The 23,265-nt window shown below is 36.9% G+C and overlaps 2 protein-coding genes across 2 annotated transcripts in view; one reads left to right on the forward strand and one right to left on the reverse strand.

Annotated features, from left to right (window-relative positions):
* LOC132106088 (gastrula zinc finger protein xFG20-1-like) overlaps window positions 1-23,265 on the reverse strand; it is a 257,526-nt gene that overhangs the window by 188,135 nt on the left and 46,126 nt on the right. The gene's annotated exons all lie outside the window — the stretch shown is intronic.
* Window positions 1,445-9,281, forward strand: LOC132106045 (gastrula zinc finger protein XlCGF26.1-like). Its single transcript, XM_059511655.1, has 3 exons — window positions 1,445-1,469; window positions 3,126-3,283; window positions 7,360-9,281. The coding sequence occupies exons 2-3, from the start codon at window positions 3,187-3,189 to the stop codon at window positions 8,805-8,807; spliced, it is 1,545 nt and encodes a 514-aa protein (XP_059367638.1). The 5' UTR covers window positions 1,445-1,469; window positions 3,126-3,186; the 3' UTR covers window positions 8,808-9,281.

Genomic DNA, 23,265 nt, shown 5'->3' on the forward strand with positions numbered 1-23,265 from the left:
AACATTACACTTTTTTTCTCTCTTTTTTTTGTGATCTGCATGTAGTATAGCAGTCTTAAATGCAATAACTAAAATAATATATTTCCTAAATAACTTTTCATGTCAGCTTACCAACAGTTTATACAATACACGTTTATTTATATAGCACAAATAAACAGTTTAATACGTACATGAAAATAATTTATTTATTTGTCTTACCTGTGTTATTTTTCACTTTCTTTTCTTCATGTTTTCCTTGGCATTCACTCTATAACATTCTAGTAGAGCTCCTGGGACGCAAACATATTTTCTTCATAAACCTAATTGTAGCTATGTTCAATTATATTATTGAAGGGCATCATGATTTTGATGTTTAAATGCTGAAAACAGACATTTTTCATTACAGAAGTTACACCTATTTTCTTTTTCCAGAAATGAAATTTAGTAATTTAACATTAACTTTATTTTACAATGTATTCAAATCTATATAGTAAAAAAAAAAAACAATAATATCAATCAGCAAATCAAAACTTTTTTTTTTTTTTTAAGGATTTTGTTTTAGGCAAAAATACCCTTTAAAATCCAATATGAGTTTGTATTAGTTTGATTTTTTCAACTCTCTTTGTCTGAGTTGCAAGGTGTCGGGTCCAGTGTTGGGAAGGTTACTTTGGAAATGTTATAGGTTACAGATTACAAATTACCTTATTTAAAATTTAATATGTAGTGTCACTGTTTCAAGTGTTAAAGTAATGTAACTGATTACATTTGATTACTTTTTGATTACTTTTCTAAATATCTATTGTTTTCAAATTTGTATTATTTTGAATGATTTAAAGCAGGCAGGGTTAAAGTTGCAATGGTACTCAACACTGATTACTGTCAGACTTTCAGAATCCTTCTTCACTTTAATTAAGATTGTAAAGTACAACCACCTCAAAATAGGACTTTAGCAGCTCTTTTTACTTTGCAATCTTTTTTAGGTTAAATACAGATTTAAAATCATAAGATATAGTTTAATAGCTATGATACTGTTTTTGAAACCAAATCTTTGCATAGCTATGACAGGAAACATTGGCATCTAACAATGCCTTGGAAAAAAGGCAGTTAATCTAAAAATAAAATAAATAAATAAATAAGCATTTACATAAACCAAAATAGGAAATAAAACAGTTATGGAATAAGCATGTGTCATATTCTGTGTCTTCAACTCCAGAAACATTGGTGTCTCATATTTTAAATATGTATATGTGTGAAAATATTAAAATGTAACTCCCTTTGTAATCATTAACAATATCATAATTAACTGTAATTTAATTACAGTTTACATTACATTAACAGATTACACATGTGTATTTTTAGATAGCAGCGGGATTAATAGGACTTTTATTTTGGTCTTATGTTGTGACGTCATAAGACTGCGCCACTCTCCTGCATCTGCAAGCTGAAGAAAGGTTTGCCTTTTTAAGCATTTTTAATTACTGCAAAAAAAAGTTAAGGAATTTTTATAGTTTTACAAAACACGTAAAATAGCTTAGTTATGGATGATCCTTTATGTAAGGAATAATTGACGACGGGCTGTTGAATTATTAGGAAAAGAGTGCACACCCGAGTAGTAACTCCGCTTCGCGTTGTGACTCGTGACCGCATCACCACCTCGGGTGTGCATTTTTTTTCCCTAATAATTTAACGGTCCGGAGTCAATTATTTTGCTTATAGTACGGTTACCACACTTCAATATTTTTTCGACCTGAAGATTTATCTAAAGGGATTCGTCCGGTTTTTGTACTTAAATCACTATTGTGAGTAGGACTATTTCTTCCGCATCTCATCAAATGCCTCTTTTGCTAGTTCCAAAACGTCGTTTTAAAGCTGGTAACGGAGGATTGAGCCGTTGATAGCATTCTAGCAATTATCAATTGAGTTATTAGAAAGAGAGCGAGAGTGACAGAGACACACACACACAGAGAGAGCGTCTCTAAGCACTCTTCTGCTGCAGCGCATCTAAACAGCGCTGTTATAACATCTCTAGTGAGAAATGTCATGCATATCCTTCAAGTTGCTACACTATATATGCTGATAAAATCGCCAGAGCAGCGCTGACAACATTGTGGAAAACCGAGTGACCGTTATTACTGTTAACTCCGCGAAGTGATATGGAACTGTAACGCGGTCAAGAAAGCTGCCTGGAACTACGTTCGCCGTGTGTTTCCCTGAAAATAATTGCACACCTCGTCAGCCAATCAGATTCAAGCATTCAACGGCCCCGTAATATATCTAACATTAATAAACACTATTTTTATGCGTAAGCACTCGCACATGAGTAACAAAAGCTAGGTGTCTTTTTGCTCCCTATGTAGTGAATCAGTTTATTGTGAAGACGAGTTCACTCACTGCCAAGTACTGATGAGAGAAACGGAGCTTTATGTAACTTATTTTAATTTATTAAATCAAGTGCTTCACAAAATGATTCAGTGATTAGGGATGCGAATTAGGGATGGACGATCCCACTTAGTTTTTCAATACAATACGGATACTTATAAATGCCAGTCTCATCGATATCAATACTGATGAACTTCTAAATTATGTGATTTCTTAATTTATTAAATTACTGAGCATAAAATGGGTAATGATACCTACTTGACTTTATATTTGAAACACATTTTAACGCTCAGTACGCATTAATTGCAACTTTTGTTTACTCATAGTTAAAATATGCTTACTGTGTTAACCATGGAAATCTACATGTACTATAGTTGAACTACGAACACTTTAGTAAAACCATGGTTCATTTGCATAAGGGACTTCCAGTGACAGGCTGTTAATTTTTTTTTCTTTTTATTCTGAGTGTATGCGTAATATTAATATAAAAAAATAGAACATGATCAATATGAACCTTTAACATTACATTTGAATAAATGTAATTGCACATTGTGTAGGCTACAATAACTATTTGTTTATTGTTAAATAATTACTCAGACATGTAGGTTTTTTTTTTTCGGTTCTCTCATAAGCATTGTTCTGGGCTGGCATTCCCAAAAGCATCAATTTTACAATCAATTTACTTAGCAATGTAGTAACTAGGGAGCAGAATGAGATGCCAGAGATTTAGTTTGCATTTATTTTAGAACTTCTTATTTATTAAACAGAAGAAAGTGTCCCAACACACAGAAAAACTATTGGTCTAATCATCTGAGATCGACTTGACACATGATTATAAAGATGGAGTTTATTAAAGTGGAGAGTGAAGACATGAAGATTGAAGAAACATTCAGAGTCAAACATGAAGATACTGAGGAACAAACAGGTTGGTTTTCATTCTCAAAGCTGAACTCACTCATTTGATCCTTATTTAAATGTCCAGCTCCACAGAAATGAAATGATAGTTCTGAAGAATGTCATATAAGCGTCCTAATTGAAGTTGTTTTATTTGACATGTAGTGGGTCTTCATGCTTACCAGACAAAAACACACAAAATGTCAAATGGCTATCATTAATAACTAAAATAGGGGGGAAATATATTTATCTCGTGTTGTGTTCAAGTCCCTAAAACATGTATCTGTGGCGTTCACGGTAGGGCTGTCACTTTTGAAAAAAAAAAAATCGAATTTCATGCAATGTATTTGAATATATTTGAATATCTATGTGCCTCCCCCCCCACGCATAAAAAAAAAACACTGTAGCATAAAGGGCCGTTCACATATCGCGCCTAAAAACGCGATAAATGTTTTTTTCACATTTTATAAATATATTAAAGTAGTTTTAATTTTTTTCCTTGTTGTTAAAATTAAAAATAGTTTTTAAATATTATTGGATGTCACTGTTCCCACCAGTAGTTGCACAAGTTAAGGTTACGCACGATGACGAAAGCACGTTAGGGCGAGCCCTCCCGGAACTCATTGAGATTGCAGTGCAGTGGCTGCAGTTCGAAAAAAAAAGATCTTTGAATGGAAGTCTATGAGAGCACTCTGGACGATTCACAGTTTGACAGAAATCGCCCAAAAAGGGGCGGTACAACACAGAACGCGACTTGACGCTGATTTGACTATTTAGAGGCAGCAATAACAGTCTAGCGTAACACTGTGGTTGAATGTAAAAGAGAAAAAAAATCCCTCTCTTTCCTTTGGTGGTGCATCACCCTAATGTAGAAACCGCCACTGATATTGTTTGCAAGAAACACCAGTCTATCAATTTGATCTGGATCAAGTGCGGCTCTCTTTTTATTTACAATGTTTCCCGCGGTGGAGAATACACGTTCGGAGTGCACAGACGTGCCTGGCTACTAGCTTTTATTCGCGTGATTTGGTCATGGGCCTACGCTACAAAACGTCTAGAGTGCCCTCTACTGGATAAGATGGCATAGAATAAAATAAAAAACAAATGGTCTAATCATAGACTGTAAAAAATGCGCTACACATGGCATTTTAAAAAAAGCAGAGGACCTGATACTGAGCCCTGGGGCCCATTTTAATAAGGAGGTTCAACCAACTCGGAGTTAAAACATGAACTTTGAGTTGAATTACTCTGAGATTGGAAACTCTGAGAGTTTTTGGGTTCAGAATAGCTGAATTGTGTAAGATTAGTCAACTCTGAGTAGGCTGACTCTTGAGTTTAGCATGGCACCATGACTATGAAAAGCCATGATCAACGGAGCTCCGAAATGACGATTCACCATGGCAACAGCTCCCGCCAAAAAGAAGTCTTTTTGTTCAAAACAGGTAAGTTCATTATATCTGGAGTAAAGTTGAACTGAACTGATGCATCAGTCATACAGCGCTCCGGACCAGGTGCTCCATGACGAGACCGACGCACCGCCACAGAAACAAGAATGAGATGCGTTCTAACATAACTGTGGCATTAAACTCGGTTAGTGAGGGCTCGTTTAAAATATTGCACATATACAGGTCATTCAGATTTTTTTGTTAAAGTGCAATGAAATTCCTTATATCTGCAGACGATATACGTCTGTTTGTGGATGGAGACTTTGTAACGGACTACAAAGGACTACGTGATATCCACTATGGATGATAAGTTTGCTCTGCCACCATGTTATTACTTTGTCTTTACTTTATTTGTAACATCAAGAAAGAGTTAATCTCTCATGTTTGAGAAGAGCGTGTTGCCATGTATCAGCCATTAAATGTGTGGGACACCAACTCCTCATTTTCTATCTCTTTCATTTCATAGATTTAATGAGTTATCCGAGTCAAAGCGGACAACTTCAGTGACTACAGGCTCTAATCCTCATGCGCTCGCACGCGCTGTGTGTGTGTGTGTGTGTGTGTGTGTGTGTGTGTGTGTGTGTGTGAAAATGCGGTGCTGAAGTGAAATAGCTGGGCAGTTTGATAGCCGAATTATAATAAGCAGCCTAATAAAAATAAAATAGTTGTTATTATTATGATCTAATACATTTATAGAAAAATGAGCCTAATATCGTCTTGATTATCGACAGAGAAATCTGCTTATGTCGATATCTCTGACTATCGTTGATACACGATACTATCGTCTATCGGCACAACCCTAATATTTACCATATAAAAGTAGCAGTTCAAATGCTATTTAATCTTTATACAGGCAGATAAATACTATTTATTGTTGTATATTAACTGGATGAAATAACAAGTGTAAATTATTATATTTATTAAAATTATAAATAGTTTTATTATTATTAAACACTAGTTAGCCACTTCCACTTTTAGAACATTTTATTAATTTTCATTGAAAATAAATTATAATGTGATGGGAAAAGTGAGAAAGAGTGAGCTCAGCAAAAGCCACACGCTAGTTATCCGCGCAGAAGGCGTTACCTGCCTACACCACTGATGCCGGTTTTCACACGCGTCGTAATTAACTTAGTGTGACATTGGAGGGCAGAGCTAATCTTAATTCACACTTAAGACACTCAGAATAATCTTTTCATTTGCAAGATTATTTTTATTACCACACGGGCAGATAATTTTACTTAATTTAGATGAAACAAGACTAAATATCTTATATATATATATATATATATATATATATATACAGTACAGACCAAAAGTTTGGAAACATTACTATTTTTAATGTTTTTGAAAGAAGTTTCTTCTGCTCATCAAGCCTGCATTTATTTGATCAAAAATACAGAAAAAAATGTAATATTGTTCCATATGTTTTTAAAATATAAACATTTTGCAATAACAATATACACTACTGGTCAGTAATTTGGGGTCAGTAAAAAAAAAATTCTTTCTTTTTTTTTAAATAAAATCAATACTTTTATTCAGCAAGGATGTGTTAAATTGATAAAAAGTGATAAAGAAAATATATTATTAGAATTTTTATTTTATTTTAATAAATGCAGTTCTTTTTAACCTTTTATTGATCAAATATATTAGACAGCAGAACTGTTTCCAACACTCATAATAAATCAGAATATTAGAATGATTTCTAAATGATCATGTGATCGACTGATGTTACATGTGACACTGAAGGCTGGAGTAATGATGCTGAAAATTCAGCTTTGCATCACAGGAATGAATTATTTTTTTAAAGTATATTCAAATAGAAAATTATTATTTTAAATTGTAATAATATTTCACAATATTACTGTTTTTCCTGTATTTTTGATCAAATAAATTCAGGCTTGATGAGCAGAAGAAACTTCTGTCAAAAACATTAAAAATAGTAATGTTTCCAAACATTTTGTCTGTACTGTATATATACATATACAGTACATATATATATGTACTTGAAATAAGAAAACAATACTTGGTTTAAAAAAAAAAAAAACATTTTTGCAGCGTGCATGAATGAATGAAGATTTCAAACATCGTTTGCACTTTAAAAAGGGGGAGGAGACCAAAAGAAACTCTGGGTTTACCGAAGAAAACCTGCTCTAGACCAGGTTAGGTTTATAGAGTAAGTTACCATGCTAACTGACTCGGAGTATAAAGTTAGCTCTCTTTCAGAAACGGGCTTACCCTGCTTTCTCAGGTTTGACAAACCTCCAATTCTGAAACAGAAAACCTAGAGTTTCCCTCATTTCAGGGTTAACATACTCCGTTTTCACTTAACCTGCTTTCTGAAACGGGCCCCTGATGCACTCAATATTTGTGTTTGATCAAATGTCTATTTGTTTACACACAGTATTAGCAGTCCTATAGACCTAATCTGTGCTAGTGATTATCGACAAAATTTGAAGCTGCAGTCTGTAACTTTTGCTGCTTTTGCAGTTAATGTGTCTTGCAGAAAAACATTGTAGCCAAGGCTATTTCTTTTTGTTTGTCTATGATGACTCATGCAGGCTTTGATGTTTTAATACTTTTATCTTGGTTTTGAAGTCTGTTGCTTAAGCCAATAAACTGCCACTAACTTTTCTTTTTCTTTTTTCATTTTCTGCTTAAGACCTGATGGCACTGAAGGAAGAGAGGCAAGAACTTACAGAGATAGAAGAGAAAAATGAATATTCGCAATGTGATTTAATGACTGTGGGAAAATCCATACACACTAAAACAACTTCATCACGAAAAAAAGTTCAGAGGACCAAATCAAACGTTTCCTTCACCTGCCATCAATGTGGAAAGTGTTTCGATAGAAAATATAACTTTGAAACCCACATGAAAATTCACACTGGAGAAAAGCCTTTCACATGCCAACAGTGTGGAAAGAGTTTTAGAGATAAAAAAGGCCTTAATTCCCACATGAAGTGTCACATTGGAGGGAAGCCGTTCACATGTGATCATTGTGGATTGGGCTTCAGAAAAAAAGTAACCCTTAATTTTCACACAAAGAGCGAACACTCAGGAGAGGATGGTTTTAAATGTCATTGGTGTGGAGAGAGCTTCAGTTGTAAAGTAAGCCTCAAAACTCATACGGGACTTCACACTGGAGAGAAGCCTTTTATCTGCACACTGTGTGGAAAGACCTTCTCATACAAAGCAGCTCTTAAGAGTCACATGATTGTTCACACTGGAGAGAAGTTGTTTCCATGTGATCAGTGTGGAAAGTGTTTAAAACATAAATCAAGCTTTGATTTTCACATGAAAAGTCACGCTGGAGAGAAACCCTTTAACTGCAAACTCTGTGAGAAGAGCTTCTCACAAAAAGGAAATCTTACAGTTCACGTAAAGTCTCACACAGGAGAGAAGCCTTTTGTGTGCGCTCAGTGTGGAGAAGGTTTTACACATGAAATGGCCCTTGCTAATCACATGAGGCTTCACTCAGGAGAGAAGTCTTTTAATGGTGATCAGTGTGGACAGAGATTCCCAGACAAGAGACACTTAAACTGGGATGAAAAATGCATTCATTCAGATCATTCTCGAAAGTCATCTTTCACATGCCATGACTGCGGAAAGAGTTTCAGATTTAAAGGAAACATCAGGGTTCACATGAGAATCCACTCTGGAGAGAAACCCTTCGCCTGCACTAACTGTGGAAAGAGTTTCAGATTTAAAGCAAACTTCAAGGTTCACATGAGAATCCACAATGGAGAGAAACCTTTCACCTGCACTCAATGTGGAAAGAGTTTCAGTCAGAACATAAGCCTTAAGGTTCACAGGAGGATTCACACTGGAGAGAAACCTTTTACCTGCAACGTGTGTGGGAATACCTTCACATATAAATCACAATATAATTCCCACATGAGAACTCATACTGGAGAGAAGCCTTTTACCTGCAAAGTGTGTGGGAAGAGCCTCTCACGCAAAGCAGCTCTTAAGGTTCACATGGACATTCACACTGGAGAGAAGCCGTTTCCATGTGATCAGTGTGGAAAGTGTTTCAGACATAAAGCAACCCTTGATTCACACATGAAATGTCACACTGGAGAGGGTCCGAATACCTGCAAACGGTGAGAAGAGCTTCACACCAAAGGGAAATCTTAAGATTCACATGAGGCTTCACGCTGAAGAGGAACATTTACCTGTCTTCAGTGAGAACCTTTACATATCATCAAGACCTGAAACGACATTTGCAAACACATGCTGGAAAGAAACAAAAGTCCTCTGCAAGTATAGTCTGAAAAATCAAAAACACGATTGCTCTGGAGTCATGCAGATGTGGACAATATTTGTGTTCTTATTGAGGAAAATTTTTTAAATGGCTCAGTCGCTTAAAATGTCAGCAGAAAGTGTGAAACTAAAGCTACGTTCTCACCACAGCCAAAAATGACCGAAATCTGATCACCCACCTTCATGACCATTTACATTTTCACCTCTTTATGAGTCTGACATTTTTTTGTCTTATACTTATGAACTGCTGTGAACACACCTGACCATCTACTTCGTCATAGTCTAGTTGTTCTCAAAATTTTGGTTTGTTCCCAGACACAACTTAAATGTCATCTTTTAAAGTTATTATTAGCTCAGTTGATATTAATGGTAAACTTAATTTGTTATTAAACTCAATTCATAAGATTAAAGCTGCAAGCAGCATTTATTGGGGTTCAAGCAGTTTAGGCCTTTGGGGTGGTCTTGGCTAACCTGGATGTATGGCTGACAGTTAAACACAACCTTTATAACTATTATGTTATTTTTTTGCCCAATTCCTTTTTAATTTTTGCATGCTTGTTTAGAATGAAATTATGCATCTTTCTTTTTGTATTAATAGGCCTTTTTTTACACTATGTAAAGAACATATTATAAAATGACTATACCTGTCCAAATGCAAATGTCCAACATTTTTACCTGACCTAGTCAGTCTAGAGAATTGTACTGCAGTGGTTTTATTGATCTTTAGCTAAAACTCATGGACTAGTTTACAAAAGTAGTTTTTTTTTATCTTGAATATTTAATTAAAACTTTTATTGACAACATTGTTCCAAGAAGCAAAGGTTTTCAGAATGAGGAGATCTATCATATTATATGGAGATCTAGAGTTTGTGTGAATATATGAACATTTTCAACCTATTTGAGGCCACTTACCATATAAATCTTGTGTTTTTGAGGCCTTTTTAACTGTTATCACACCACCTGTGGTCCTATCTCTATGATACTTTGCAAAATTGTTAAGAGTCATCTCAGAAATGTTTTCACCAATTTTCCTAAAGTGTTGTTTAGGTTTTATAAGCTTTTGGGTATTGTAGCCACACCTTTTTAAAAATGAACCTGTTATAGCTAACCAAAGGAACCATAATTGTTGATCTAGAGAGTCCAGAGAATATTACTGCAGTGGTTTAATTGAGATTAAGCAAAAAAACCTAGGACAAGTTTGCAAAAGTAGGTTTTTAATACATTTGTGAATATTTAATGAACAATGTGATTGACAGCATTACTTCCTAAGGCAAAGTTGTTCAGAATGAGGAGATCTAGCATATGATATGAAGATCTAGTGTTTGTGTGAATATATGAATATGTTCGATAATTTCAGGTCATTTTCTTTTTTTTCTGTTATTTTTATTACCATTTTCCAACAGCTTTATACAAATCATATGTATGAATGTGAACCGAACACAAAACCAAAGCAAAAATCCTGCACACACTTGAAGTATTAAGTAAAAATATATCAAATCAGGCAATAGAGGGTCGTCCAAATTTACTTGTTATAATAATGAATAAAAAGTTGCCAAATTGAGTAAAATGTTTGTTCTTTCTTCCTTAAAGAACATTTAATTTTTTCCACTTGTAAATATTGCATTATGCATCTAAGAAGGTTTTGATGAGTGGGAGGAATTTTATTTTTCCAGTTTAGTAAAATTAGACGTCTGGCTAGCAGCATCACAAAACACAATACATTAATTTGTGAGATGTTCAAATGTTATATCTATAGGTACAACACCAAACCTGCTGGAAGTCTAACATAAAAAATTGTTGACAAAGTCTCAATTATTTTGGACCAATAATGGGTAATGTGGGGACAGTTCCACTTGAGGACATTTTCTATTGAAATATTATAGATTTTTATTTTTTTTTGTCCTCTTTACTATAGCCCCACCTATGGGCCGATCACCATGAAACTTTATAAGCTTCCCTGGAGTCATCTGAGATATTTTTAAATTTTGAGTTTTTTTCGTTGAGCTTTTATAGGCTTTTGCGTATATCCAGACAATATTACTCCAGTGGTTTCATTCTGATCGGGTAAAAAAACCTAAGACTAGTTTGCAAAAGTATGTTTTTAACATATTTGTGAATAATTATAGAACAATTTGATTGACAGCAATGGTTATTGAGGCAAATTTGTGTATTATGAGGAGATCTATCGAATTCTATGCATATTGTGTGGATGTACGATAGGGCTGTGCGATATGGGGAAAATATCTAATTGCGATTTTTTTTGGCCGATATTGCGTTTGCGATTTGATTTGCGATTTTTAATTTGCAAAGTCAATCTTCAGCTCAATATTGTCAATAATGTGCAGCACAGTATGAATTACATTTCAATTGCATTGCATTTACAAAATTCCTTTTTGTTTTTGCCATTATTCCAATAGGAATTACTGTTGTTCTATCCAATACGATTCCCATTCTCCAAAGTCTTCAGTATCATTTCTGATATTTCCCGGCAAGTCTTACCATTGAACGCTTTGAACTGTAAAAAACACTTAATTATCTCCCACTGATCATCCTCCTTGTTTGCAACATATCTTAAAAGAATCACATTCTGCTCCATGTGAGAAATATCAGGAGTTGCATCACAGATCACAGAATAATAAATTGTTTTCTCCCTTTTCTTCAATTTTTCTTCCAAGACCTTTTTTCCACAGAGTTCAATAAATTCATGTTGTGATTCTGGGCTAAGGTAATGTGTCATTCTTGCACCTGTCTTCTCTGACACTTTTTGCAAATGATCACTAAGCAAAGGATCATTATGAGCCAACAGCTCTTAATGTGCCAAGAAAGTTACCGTTGCAAACATCACCTAAATTGTCCGTGGTCTCTCTGAATGGTAAGTTCCTTGATGCCAAAAAAAGTGTGAAATCTTATATTCTTTCAAGAATTGCTTTGTTTTTTTCAACTTCCATCTGTATTTGTTTTTGCAAGCTGCTATCTATTCCTTTTGCTTCTATCAAAGAATATTTCAGATTTTTCCACTTGTGGTAGCACGCTTTGTGTGCCTTACTTGCTTCATGGTCAGGGAATTTATTGTACATTCTCCACCATTTTAGATCTGCTGTTTTGTACCCTTCTTTAGAGTTTAGTGCACTAGTTGATGTCTTTCTGAGGTCATCCTGTGAAAAGCGCATGCATGGCACACGGTATAATGAATCCATGCTTGGACTGTATGTCAACCAGTCTCTCTTCTCTTTCTCTCGCCCTTTGGTGACTTACTAAACTGGAGATACTCTGGAAATTTCTTTCCTTCTGAATCCTTGGGCAAAATTTAAATTTTCAGATCTGTCTGACTGACATTGGCTAGCTTTCCTATGATCACCTCACGTTCACGATCTGTGAACCTCTCTGGCCATAATCCTGGATCAATTGTCAAAAAATTTCCTTCACTATCACCTGTATTTCTCCCTGTGCTTGCTGGATTTAGGCTGTCTGTGACTGTGTCCTGACTGGTGCTACTTTCTGCTTCTTCACTTTGACCTTGACTAACTGATGCTGGCCTACGTTCATGCATTTGCTGGATTTGCTGGTACGCATCATGGACCGAACGGTTCGTTGGACTAATGAATTATATTTGGAAAAAAAAAAAAAAATTGTGAAATATAATGATATGCGTTCAACAAGGTAGCCCAATAACCCAAACGACGTAACAGGCAACGCCCCTGACACCCCCGAAGAAGAAAAAACACCAACTTATATGTTAGGCTACTTAGTCAGGCGCTCGCTCACTCAGTAATACACGCTGAAGGATCGTTGCAAAATGGCCAATGCGTTTAACAGACCAGAAATAGAAGATCCTCCAATAACCAACAGGTCTGGTGTATGTGTGCACTTTGGATTCCCTGTAAGCTATAATGGTGATGGCAAGAGAGTGGTGGATAAAAACAACAACGATATGTCGCATCTAGGCTACACCAGCGGGAATACAAAAAAAATAAAAAACACCAGCGGGAATACTTGAAACATGGCAACTCATTTACGCCGACATCACCTTAGTGTGTCAGTATCTGGGAAAAGACGGAAAAAAGGAGAAACATACACGCAACAAAACTATTCCCGCAGCATTTAGACAGACATTTCCAACGGATTCAAACAGGGCAAAAGACATCACCACGGCGATTGGTAGGCTACATTTACGTTATAGCCGCGGATATGAGACCTTACTATTTACCATTCATTCTATCATCACCATTATAGGGAATCCAAAGTGCACCCAAACACCAGACCTGTTGGTTATTGGAGGATCTTCTATTTCTGGTCTGTTAAACGCATTAGCCATTTTGCAACGAGCCTTCAGCGCGTACTGAGTGAGCGAGCGCCTTACTCTGTAGTGGAAAACGTAGGTTTTAAGAACATGCTTAATGTAATTGAGCCCCGTTACAATATTCCTTCACGAGCCCATTTCAGACAGACCGTAATTCCTGCTTTGTTCCAAAAAACATAAGCCCTATAGAGAACCAATTGAGTAAAAACACACTCAATATAAAGAGTTATAGAGTTCCATATAAGAAGTTACATCTTTGTATTTGTTAATAACTAATATAACATTTTCATTTTTTTTTTTATAAGGAGCAGTTTTTGTTTTATACAGTATGCTGCTAAGAAAACACCATAGAAGATGGGTAAAGAATAGCTCCATCATTGTTCAATGTAAAAAAAAAAAAAAACATACTTTGTTAGTTTTAATAAATAAAACATTTTTTAAAAATCAAGGAAATTTATCTGCCAATTTTTTCTTTTTGCTGTATCTAAAACGTACCGAACCGAACCGTGACACCAGTGTATTGTATCGAACCGAACCGTGAATTTTGTGAACCGTTACACCCCTAATATATATATATATATATATATATATATATATATAAAGTCGTGGCCAAAAGTTTTGAGAATTACATAAATATTCGTTTTCAAAAAGTTTGCTGCTAAACTGCTTTTAGATCTTTGTTTCAGTTGTTTCTGTGATGTACCTAAATATAATTACAAGCACTTCATACGTTTCAAAGGCTTTTATCGACAATTACATGACATTTATGCAAATTTGCAGTGTTGGCCCTTCTTTTTCAGGACCTCTGCAATTCGACTGGGCTTGCTCTCAATCAACTTCTGGGCCAAATCCTGACTGATAGCAACCCATTCTTTCATAATCACTTCTTGGAGTTTGTCAGAATTAGTGGGTTTTTGTTTGTCCACCCGCCTCTTGAGGATTGACCACAAGTTCTCAATGGGATTAAGATCTGGGGAGTTTCCAGGCCATGGACCCAAAATTTCAACATTCTGGTCCCCGAGCCACTTAGTTATCACTTTTGCCTTATGGCACGGTGCTCCATCGTGCTGGAAAATGCATTGTTTTTCACCAAACTGTTGTTGGATTGTTGGAAGAAGTTGCTGTTGGAGGGTGTTTTGGTACCATTCTTTATTCATGGCTGTGTTTTTGGGCAGAATTGTGAGTGAGCCCACTCCTTTGGATGAGAAACAACCCCACACATGAATGGTGTCAGGATGCTTTACTGTTGGCATGACACAGGACTGATGGTAGCGCTCACCTTTTCTTCTCTGGACAAGCCTTTTTCCAGATGCCCCAAACAATCGGAAAGGGGCTTCATCAGAGAATATGACTTTGCCCCAGTCCTCAGCAGTCCATTCACTATACTTTCTGCAGAAGATCAATCTGTCCCTGATGTTTATTTTGGAGAGAAGTGGCTTCTTTGCTGCCCTTCTTGACACCAGGCCATCTTCCAAAAGTGTTCGCCTCACTGTGCGTGCAGATGCGCTCACACCTGCCTGCTGCCATTCCTGAGCAAGCTCTGCACTGGTGGCACTCCGATCCCGCAGCTGAATCCTCTTTAGGAGACCATCCTGGCGCTTGCTGGACTTTCTTGGACGCCCTGAAGCCTTCTTTACAAGAATTGAACCTCTTTCCTCTAAGTTCTTGATGATCCTATAAATTGTTGATTTAGGTGCAATCTTAGTAGCCACAATATCCTTGCCTGTGAAGCCATTTTTATGCAATGCAATGATGGCTGCACGCGTTTCTTTGCAGGTCACCGTGGTTAACAATGGAAGAACAATGATTTCAAGCATCACCCTCCTTTTAACATGTCAAGTATGCCATTCTAACCCAATCAGCCTGACATAATGATCTCCAGCCTTGTGCTCGTCAACATTCTACATTTTCTTATCTGGTTCTTTTTAAATAGATGTGACTAATAAATACTGAATACAAATTATGAAAAGATTAATGTGAAGTCAGTATGACCAATGAGTATCTTACACATTGACTCCAAGTCATCTTTTGAATGGGATTGTGAATCAGACGATGCCACATCTACAGGACAGTGTAGTAAGTTTAGTCTTAATATCATATCATGTTGACAGTCTATTTACATGCAACAGAATATGGTCAAGTAGTTGTAAACCCCAGTATTTTAAAAGGTAAATGTTTATATTAGATCAAAAATTGCCTTTAAGCAATAACCTATTAAACAGAATTATTAAGAGGCAATTATTCATGACTAACTAAACCAAAAAAAAAACTTTAACCAAACTAACCTAAAAAAAAAAACTAACAAAAGTCAAGAATTTATTAAATAGTAAAACCAATTTTATTAAGACCAGCGATTTAATAGTTTCTTATCAGTCGATATAATTCATAAATCAAAAAGTAAACAAAGAAATTGACAAGAATCCAGGAAAGAGCAAAAAATAAATAAATTAAATAAAACAACTAAAATTACAAATTTTCTTAATTTTTATAAAGATAATTTGGTACTGCATAATATTTTAAATATATCCATCCAAGAGCACTGTTGGATGTGTGTTTTATCTAATATGATTTAATGCATCATCAGCAGACAGGTGCGTGACTGTGGCATACGTCTATTATTAATATTAGAATTATTCACAGAACGGGGCCTATATAGTATAACTGCTGGATTTTGTGGGGCCCCCTGGGGCAGTGGGTCACCACCTTTCACGCCACTAGCGACGGCCCTGGTTAGAGCAGTGCTGATTGGGGAGAACGGAGGTGCCCTCACTCTATTGGTAAGACTGTCACTCAAGGCTGACAGTCATGCATATGCTCTGGAACAGAGTAATATTGCATCAACATCGCAGGCTTTTGCGATTTAGCAAATCGCAACACCTAAAATCGCGATTTCGATTCATCGCACAGCCCTAATATATGAAACACAGAGTGATTACAGAGCCATAAAACTCGTTAGCACCAACTAGTGGCCGATTTCTTTCAAAATTCTTACAGTCCTTTGAGTCGAGTCGAGTCGAGTCGAGCATGCCGACATAGTTTCGTTCCGATTGACCTCCGTTAACTTTGTCAAATAGGTGCTCAAAATTCTTTTTTTGGACAAAGATGCTGCAAACCAAGGTTTTCAGGTTGATTGGACCAACGGTTAAGTAGTTATAGCCATTTTTATGTTTTTACCTTTTATAGCACCACCAAGTGGCAGATCTGTGCAATTTTTTTATTTGACCAAAGTTTTAGCTACCACAAAGGTGTAGCGAGTTTGGTTAAGATATCTCATTTTGTTTCCGAGTTATAGCCTGTTGCGTAAAATTGGTTACAAAATTGCCATGACCCAAGGATTCCAGAAATGTTAAATTTTTTTGTCTACGACAATCGGTTAAGGAGCTATTAGCAAGAACGCATTTTTGATCGCTGTACTGTAGTCCCCCCCATTAGGCCGATTGGGCCGGTTCTTTGCGCCTGAGTAGAGAGCAAGACTACTACCTTTTGACCAAGTTTCAGCTCTCTAGGCCTTACGGTTTGGGCTGCCCGTTCAGTTTTATGGTGAAATAATAATACAAATCCTAACAACTACAATAGGCTTTCAGCACTGCATGCTTGAACCCCTAAAAATAATGTCATTGCCTCCTAGTCAGTCTATTGTTCGTTATCTGGCTCAGCTCTGTCAGTGTACTGTTTGAGTAAATGAATTACTCCAGGATATTGGTCTGTTTTAACTCAGAGGGAGTGTCTGCCACATTAAAAAAGTTAACAGCTTAAGTCATTTGTGGATTAATGGGTATTGGAGATGCGAACTGTTTAAAACAGATAAAATGTATATTAGTCATTCAAAGATTTCTTTAAATTAAATATAAATGTGTATTTGCTGAATGCTAACAGAACATTTGAAAGTTTGACTCTTTGACTCTAATAATATAAAATAAATTGTTGTAATACATTTTTTGTATACATTTCAAATCCTTTGTTTAACAGTTCTTTCTGATATTAGACAGATTTCTGTCCGTATTAAGCCACGGACACACTACACTTTGATCATGCGAAATACGTTCGGACGCTCAAGGTGCAAGACTGCAACACTCCAAACAAAGTGCAACTATACAGTACCTGGCTCAGTGTCTTTATTCAAATGCAAGCTTTAGTGCTGAGCTGAGTTCACACATTAGAGCCAGTGAGAGTTTTATTCAATATTCTGTCAAAATGTTTCACTTTCGTTTCTATATTTTAATGTAGAACGGGGTTTCCAAGATCTGTCAGTAATAATACAGGACCACAATCGTTAGACCTTTTTTTTTTTACAAAGTAATATAATAACATTGGTTTCATAATGAGATGTTTATAGGTGGCAATAACCTTGGTGGGTGGTGGTTTATTCTGTGGCTCAGTTGTTTATTTAGGTGGATCAGCATGTACAAACTACAGGAGGGTCAAAACAATCCACAAAGCTGTGTGTTTGGCATGATGAGGATAAAATATGGGCGAGATTCAGCTACTGGTTGTTTTTTTATTATTTTTCTCATCATTAGTTGCATTCATTATTCATTGAGAAAGTTCTAAATGGACATTTATATTTTTGCATTTTCTTCAGCAACTGTTAAAAGCATGTCTTGTGCTCCATCTACCAGCACAACTGAAGACACTGTGATCATCGAAAAAAATTTTCCTTAATACTTTTTTCCTCATTTATTTGTTAATTGCCCAGATTTACCATTGCCTTCTTCCCTTTTCATTTTCAGACTCCCTCATTTAAGATGTCCGAGACCACTTGGGAAGTGGTGCTGAAGACTGGAGGAACAGGCAAACTACCTCTCTGGAGAATTGGACAGTATGTTGTCATCTGAGGCGAGTGAGTGGACTCATCATTTAATTTATCTTGTTTGGATCACCTTTTAAATAAAGGATACATTGTTAGGACATTGTTCTTACAATCCCCAAAGTTTCAGCACATATTTCTTGACAGAGCCCTTTCTTCATCATGACCACAGTCTGAAGCCAACCTTCGAAACAGTTACTTACTGTATTTTTTTGGACTATAAGTCGCACCTGAGTATAAGTCGCATCAGTCCAAAAATATATCACCCTCTCACGGCTGGAGATGGTAAGGTTTTCTCTTGGTTCATGTCAAATTAATTTTGATAAATAAGTCGTAACTGTAGTAAGGTAACTGTATAAATGTCTGTATTTGCCCTCATCTGTTTAAGAATCCAGGGAAAGTGAGATGTGGTGCGGGTCAGTGGACGAGAGTCCGCCAAAAAGTCTGCAAGCAAACTATATTAGGAAGGTGTTGAAGTTGCTGTCTGCCGTCATGGGGTTTTGCTGAAGGGACTGAATATGTTCCCTGGAGAAATATTTGTATACCCATTATATCTCCAGAAACAGCTAGCTTCACAGACAGTCCAGTTTTTTTGCTCTGATGTGGTCTGCAAATATTGGCCATATCTGCAGAAAGTTGTGGCCCACTGTCCAGAGTTGCAGTACTTTCTGAACATGTGCCCATTTCTCTCCATCATGGATGCAAAAGCGCATTTATGAATATGTGAGGTAATAATAACATTTAAATTTATTTTTTAACATTTGCACCGAACATTATGATCGTCTATCCTCTGCCCCTACTTGTTTTCCAAATTGCTGGAAGCTGGAAGAACAATCAGGGAGGAGGTTGAACAGGTTAACACCTTCCTCTCTCTCGAGCCTTATTTTCCAAGTATATGTCAAAAGCCGGTAATAATTTTTCATGTATAGTTGTGTCCAAATTGAGACCAAGTGGTTTGAACATTTGATGCTCGGCCTTTGCATTTTAGAGTTCCATGCATAGGGGCTCCCTTAGAAAACAACTGTGTAGTCAGCACTTTTACACTGATCAGGACTTTCTTTATAATAATAAAACCTTGTGACACCTTAATTAAGTGTATGATTATATCCATGTTTGTGTGACAATATTGGAGAATGATCAATGTAGTATCTGACCTGTGGTCCTTATTGTGAATCTAAATTACTGCACATACATTGTGTGTCAAGTTCGCACAGACATGCTAACAATCCAGGAAAGTTGCTGAAACAAGCGAAAAGGCAGAAAACCTTGACCGGACACTTGCCAAAAGATACATCAAGGTACTTACTAGGAAAATATGTATAATAACATTTTTGTTTTTAAATTGCATCTCAGAATTTGTTAACATGGATATTTCTTTCAGACAGACTGTTCAAAGGATTTCAGAGGCAACAAAGGACCTGCAGAAACTCACAGCTGAGTTATCTCTACAGCAAGACACAGTCCAGCAGTGGGTGTCTGATGTTCAGCAGTGGACCTCAGGTACTCTGAAAAAATTATGTGATGGGATATTTTAAGAATCATTGGCTCTACTCTTGTACAGGGGATCTGTAAAGAGGATGATTGTAAACTAAAATTAGCATTAATTAATAGAGTGAAGATTATCTAGAATTCTATACGTGCAGGCATCATTGCCAGAGTAATGCAAGATATGATGTTTTCTCATGAAATCACAACTTCTAACCACAACTACAGTGTCCAAAAGTCAGAAGTGGTGATGGGGTATCTGCAAGACTGAGGAACTCATGAAATGGACGCGTGGTGGATTCCTCTTGATGAAAGACTTCAGTGTCCCTCAATGCACTGCTAATTGTTTCTCCAAAGTGCTTTGCTGTGTTCAGAGACAGATCTGGAAGATATGGATATTTATTCACATTCCAGAACTGCTGAAGGTTTGCCACATCCTACTGGTGACGGAAGTGCAGTTATGCTAACTTTCACCAACTCTGCATGACATGACCAACAAACTACTTGAGCTGTTTTGGAATCATGGTCCTCAAGCTTGCTACGAATTCATGGCTGTTTCATTTGAAATAGAGGAACAGTCTGAGAAACCATGCTCATCAGCAGCATGTGTGTCACCATCAGAAGTAACGTCATCTCTGCCAAAAACAAAAACAAATGCTGACATCAGAATCCCTGAAATTCTTGTTGTGACACATGACAAAAACCAAAGTGTCATAAATGTTTTAAAAATAAACAAGCAGTGAAGAAGAGAATAAATGTGTAAAATTGTTTATGAAAAGCAAGATGCAGGACAGGAGGGTACATCTTCACATTTTGAAGTACAAAAAAGAAGAGAATATGAGAGAGAAAAATATGCCACGAATGTGCAGTTTCGGATGAAGAAAAAGGAGATTACCGAAAAGAAGTATGATCAAGATCCTTTTGCCAGACACCATAAGATGGAATACATTACCAGGAGGTACAATACGGATGTTTTCTTCAAAAAAACCCGGAAAGTGTACATAATTAAGTGGTACCACACTGATGCTCTTTTCCAGAAGAAGATGAAGGATTACATAGCCAGAAGATGTGCAAGTGATTCAGAGTTTAGAGCACATCACATTCTACGTTGTACTATCCAGAAAAAAACAGAAGTTGTCTCACTGATGCAGGATTACACATTCTTCACAAGTTGAGATGTGCATTAAGGATCAAAAGAAAATACAATGTTCCAGTCAGGATACACACAATTCTGATGCAACAAACCAGACTGGGTCCAAAAACATAATGCAAAAGACCATATATCCATTTCGGTGTCAAATTCTGCATGGTCCAACTTACATCTGCACAGTCTGTCACAGGACCCTTTTTCCAAATCAAGTCAAGATGTGTAATAGAACATAAGTAAAAAATGTTCATATAACAGCCTCTTGCTTAACCAGGAAATATGTTCATGCTTGTGACAGTGCCTGCTCAGTTTCTTGTGCAGTTCCAGAAGAGCGAAGACATGAGTGGATCTGCTAAAGTTGTGACAGCCATCTGAAGACGATCTGCGATGGTCAGAAGTGATAATGGCAATCAAGGCTCTTCAGATTGACTAGATGACGAAATGTGAAATTCTTTGAAGTAACCATGTCACCATCATACAGATTTTTGAGAAATAAGTGGATGCGTTAATGACTCATCTGCTTTTGTAACCTGCTCAATCCCTTTGGTGAACTCAAGGATTACTTTTATTGTATCTTGTTTCAAGCCAGAGGAAGCCCACACATTCATCTGCTGACCTGGGTAAAGGGGGCACCTGAATTCGGTCTAACCAAGTAGAGTGTGACTTAATTGACCGTTACATAACCTGCCAGTTGTCGGGCTCTACCTCTTATCCAGAGCTTCATTAAATTGTGACTGAAGTTCAGCTTCATAGCAAGATAAATCTAAAAATCATAAATCATAGCATAGCTAAATCTTGCAAGAAAGGAAATGTGTTGTGTAGATATGGGTTCCCTAAACTACCCATGTCAAGCACCAGCATCACCCATCTATGACCACATCATTCTGAGGAAGATCAAATCGCAGACCAAAACCAACCAGGCAGAAAGAAGACAAGACAGGATGTTGTTAGAAAAGCAATGAACGAAGACAGGACTAAACTCAAGTCATTGTGGCATTTGCTAAACGATCCCCAGGCCTCCTTTGACACTTGTCAGACTTGCTGACCAAATGTAATCTGTCCAAGGATGATTACTGTGAATACACTGAATACACCTGATCGCATGGATTGTATTGCAGAGCAACAAGATGTAGAACAAGAAGAAGATGAACAAAATGATGTCCCGGAATACCAGATTCTTCATGAAGATGGAGACGGAGTCGTACCACAGATAGAGGCACCACAGATGACTAATGAATTTACGAGGAAGATATTTAGAAGTCTAAATGAGACGCAGTCAGTAATTTTTTTACACTGTCCGCCAGTGGTGTCAGGCGCGTGAGTAGGGTTAAAATCCAGAGCATTTTTTTTTTACTTTTTGTCAGGCGATGCTGGTTGTGGGAAATCACACATCGTCAAGTGCATACATTCAGAAGCAACCAAGATTCTGTGACAACTCCCTCGACTCCAGGAAGAAGGGGATCTCCGTAGCTGTTGTCTGTGTTTACTGGAACGGCAGCATTCAACATCCCTGGTAAAACGCTGCATTCCCTTTTAAAACTGCCAAGGAGTCTGAATCCACCTTATCAAGGACTTGGGAATGCCCTAGATGAAGTGAGAGCAGGATTACGCGACGGGGAGATTCTTATCAACGAAATATCCATGGTTTCAAAGGACCTGTTTCCTTACGTAAACTGGAGATTTCAGTAGATCAAAGGCAGCAAGAAACCTTTTGGGGGAATATCTTGCCTCGTTGTAGGGGATTATTATCAACTCCCACCGCTTGGTAGAGCCAAACAGCTCTGCTTGTATGAAGAGGATGTGCTTGGCTTCTGGAAGGACCATTTTCAAATCATCCCCCTCACAGAGATCATGCGCCAGAAAGAAGACATCGCTTTCACTGAACTATTGAATGAACTACAATTGAAGAATAAGAATGAAGCTCTCAGGGAGGATGATAGAGCTTAGTTATTCCAGGCTGTGAAGAAGCCTGAATATTGCCTGCGTGATGCTCTGCACATATATAATACAGAGACTGTTCAGGCCCTTTTCACTGACATCATAACAATTGATGGCGAAGACTATAGGAAAGACCCAAAAACAGAAAAGATGAAGAGACTAAACAAACCTGTCACTGGAAAAAAGGATGAATTGCTTGACACAATGCAAGTTGCAGTGGAAGTTTGAGTGATGGTAACCAGGAATCTGGATGTAGAAGACGGATTTGTCAATGGATGTTTTGGCACTATTGCAAACATTGTCACCAAAAAAAAAAAGATGAATCGCCACAGTACAAATGCTAAGACTTAAACTCGACAATCTGAATGCCGGTCATAAACATCGCAAAAAGGTACAAGGTGAAGAAGACATCTTGGTTGACATTGAGAGATCTGAAGAAAATCTGAGGAAAGGAGCCGTTTGTCAACAATTTCCCATCAAGCTAGCTTACGCCACAAAGGTCAAGGCATGACGATGCACTCTGCAGTAGTGTCATTGAAGATTTTTGAGTCGGGAATGGCCTACGTTGCCCTCAGCAGAACGACTTCTCTACAAGGATTACACATTATGGACTTCGACAACAAGA

The sequence above is a fragment of the Carassius carassius genome, chromosome 26 (assembly GCF_963082965.1).
Source record: "Carassius carassius chromosome 26, fCarCar2.1, whole genome shotgun sequence".
NCBI lineage: Eukaryota > Metazoa > Chordata > Actinopteri > Cypriniformes > Cyprinidae > Carassius > Carassius carassius.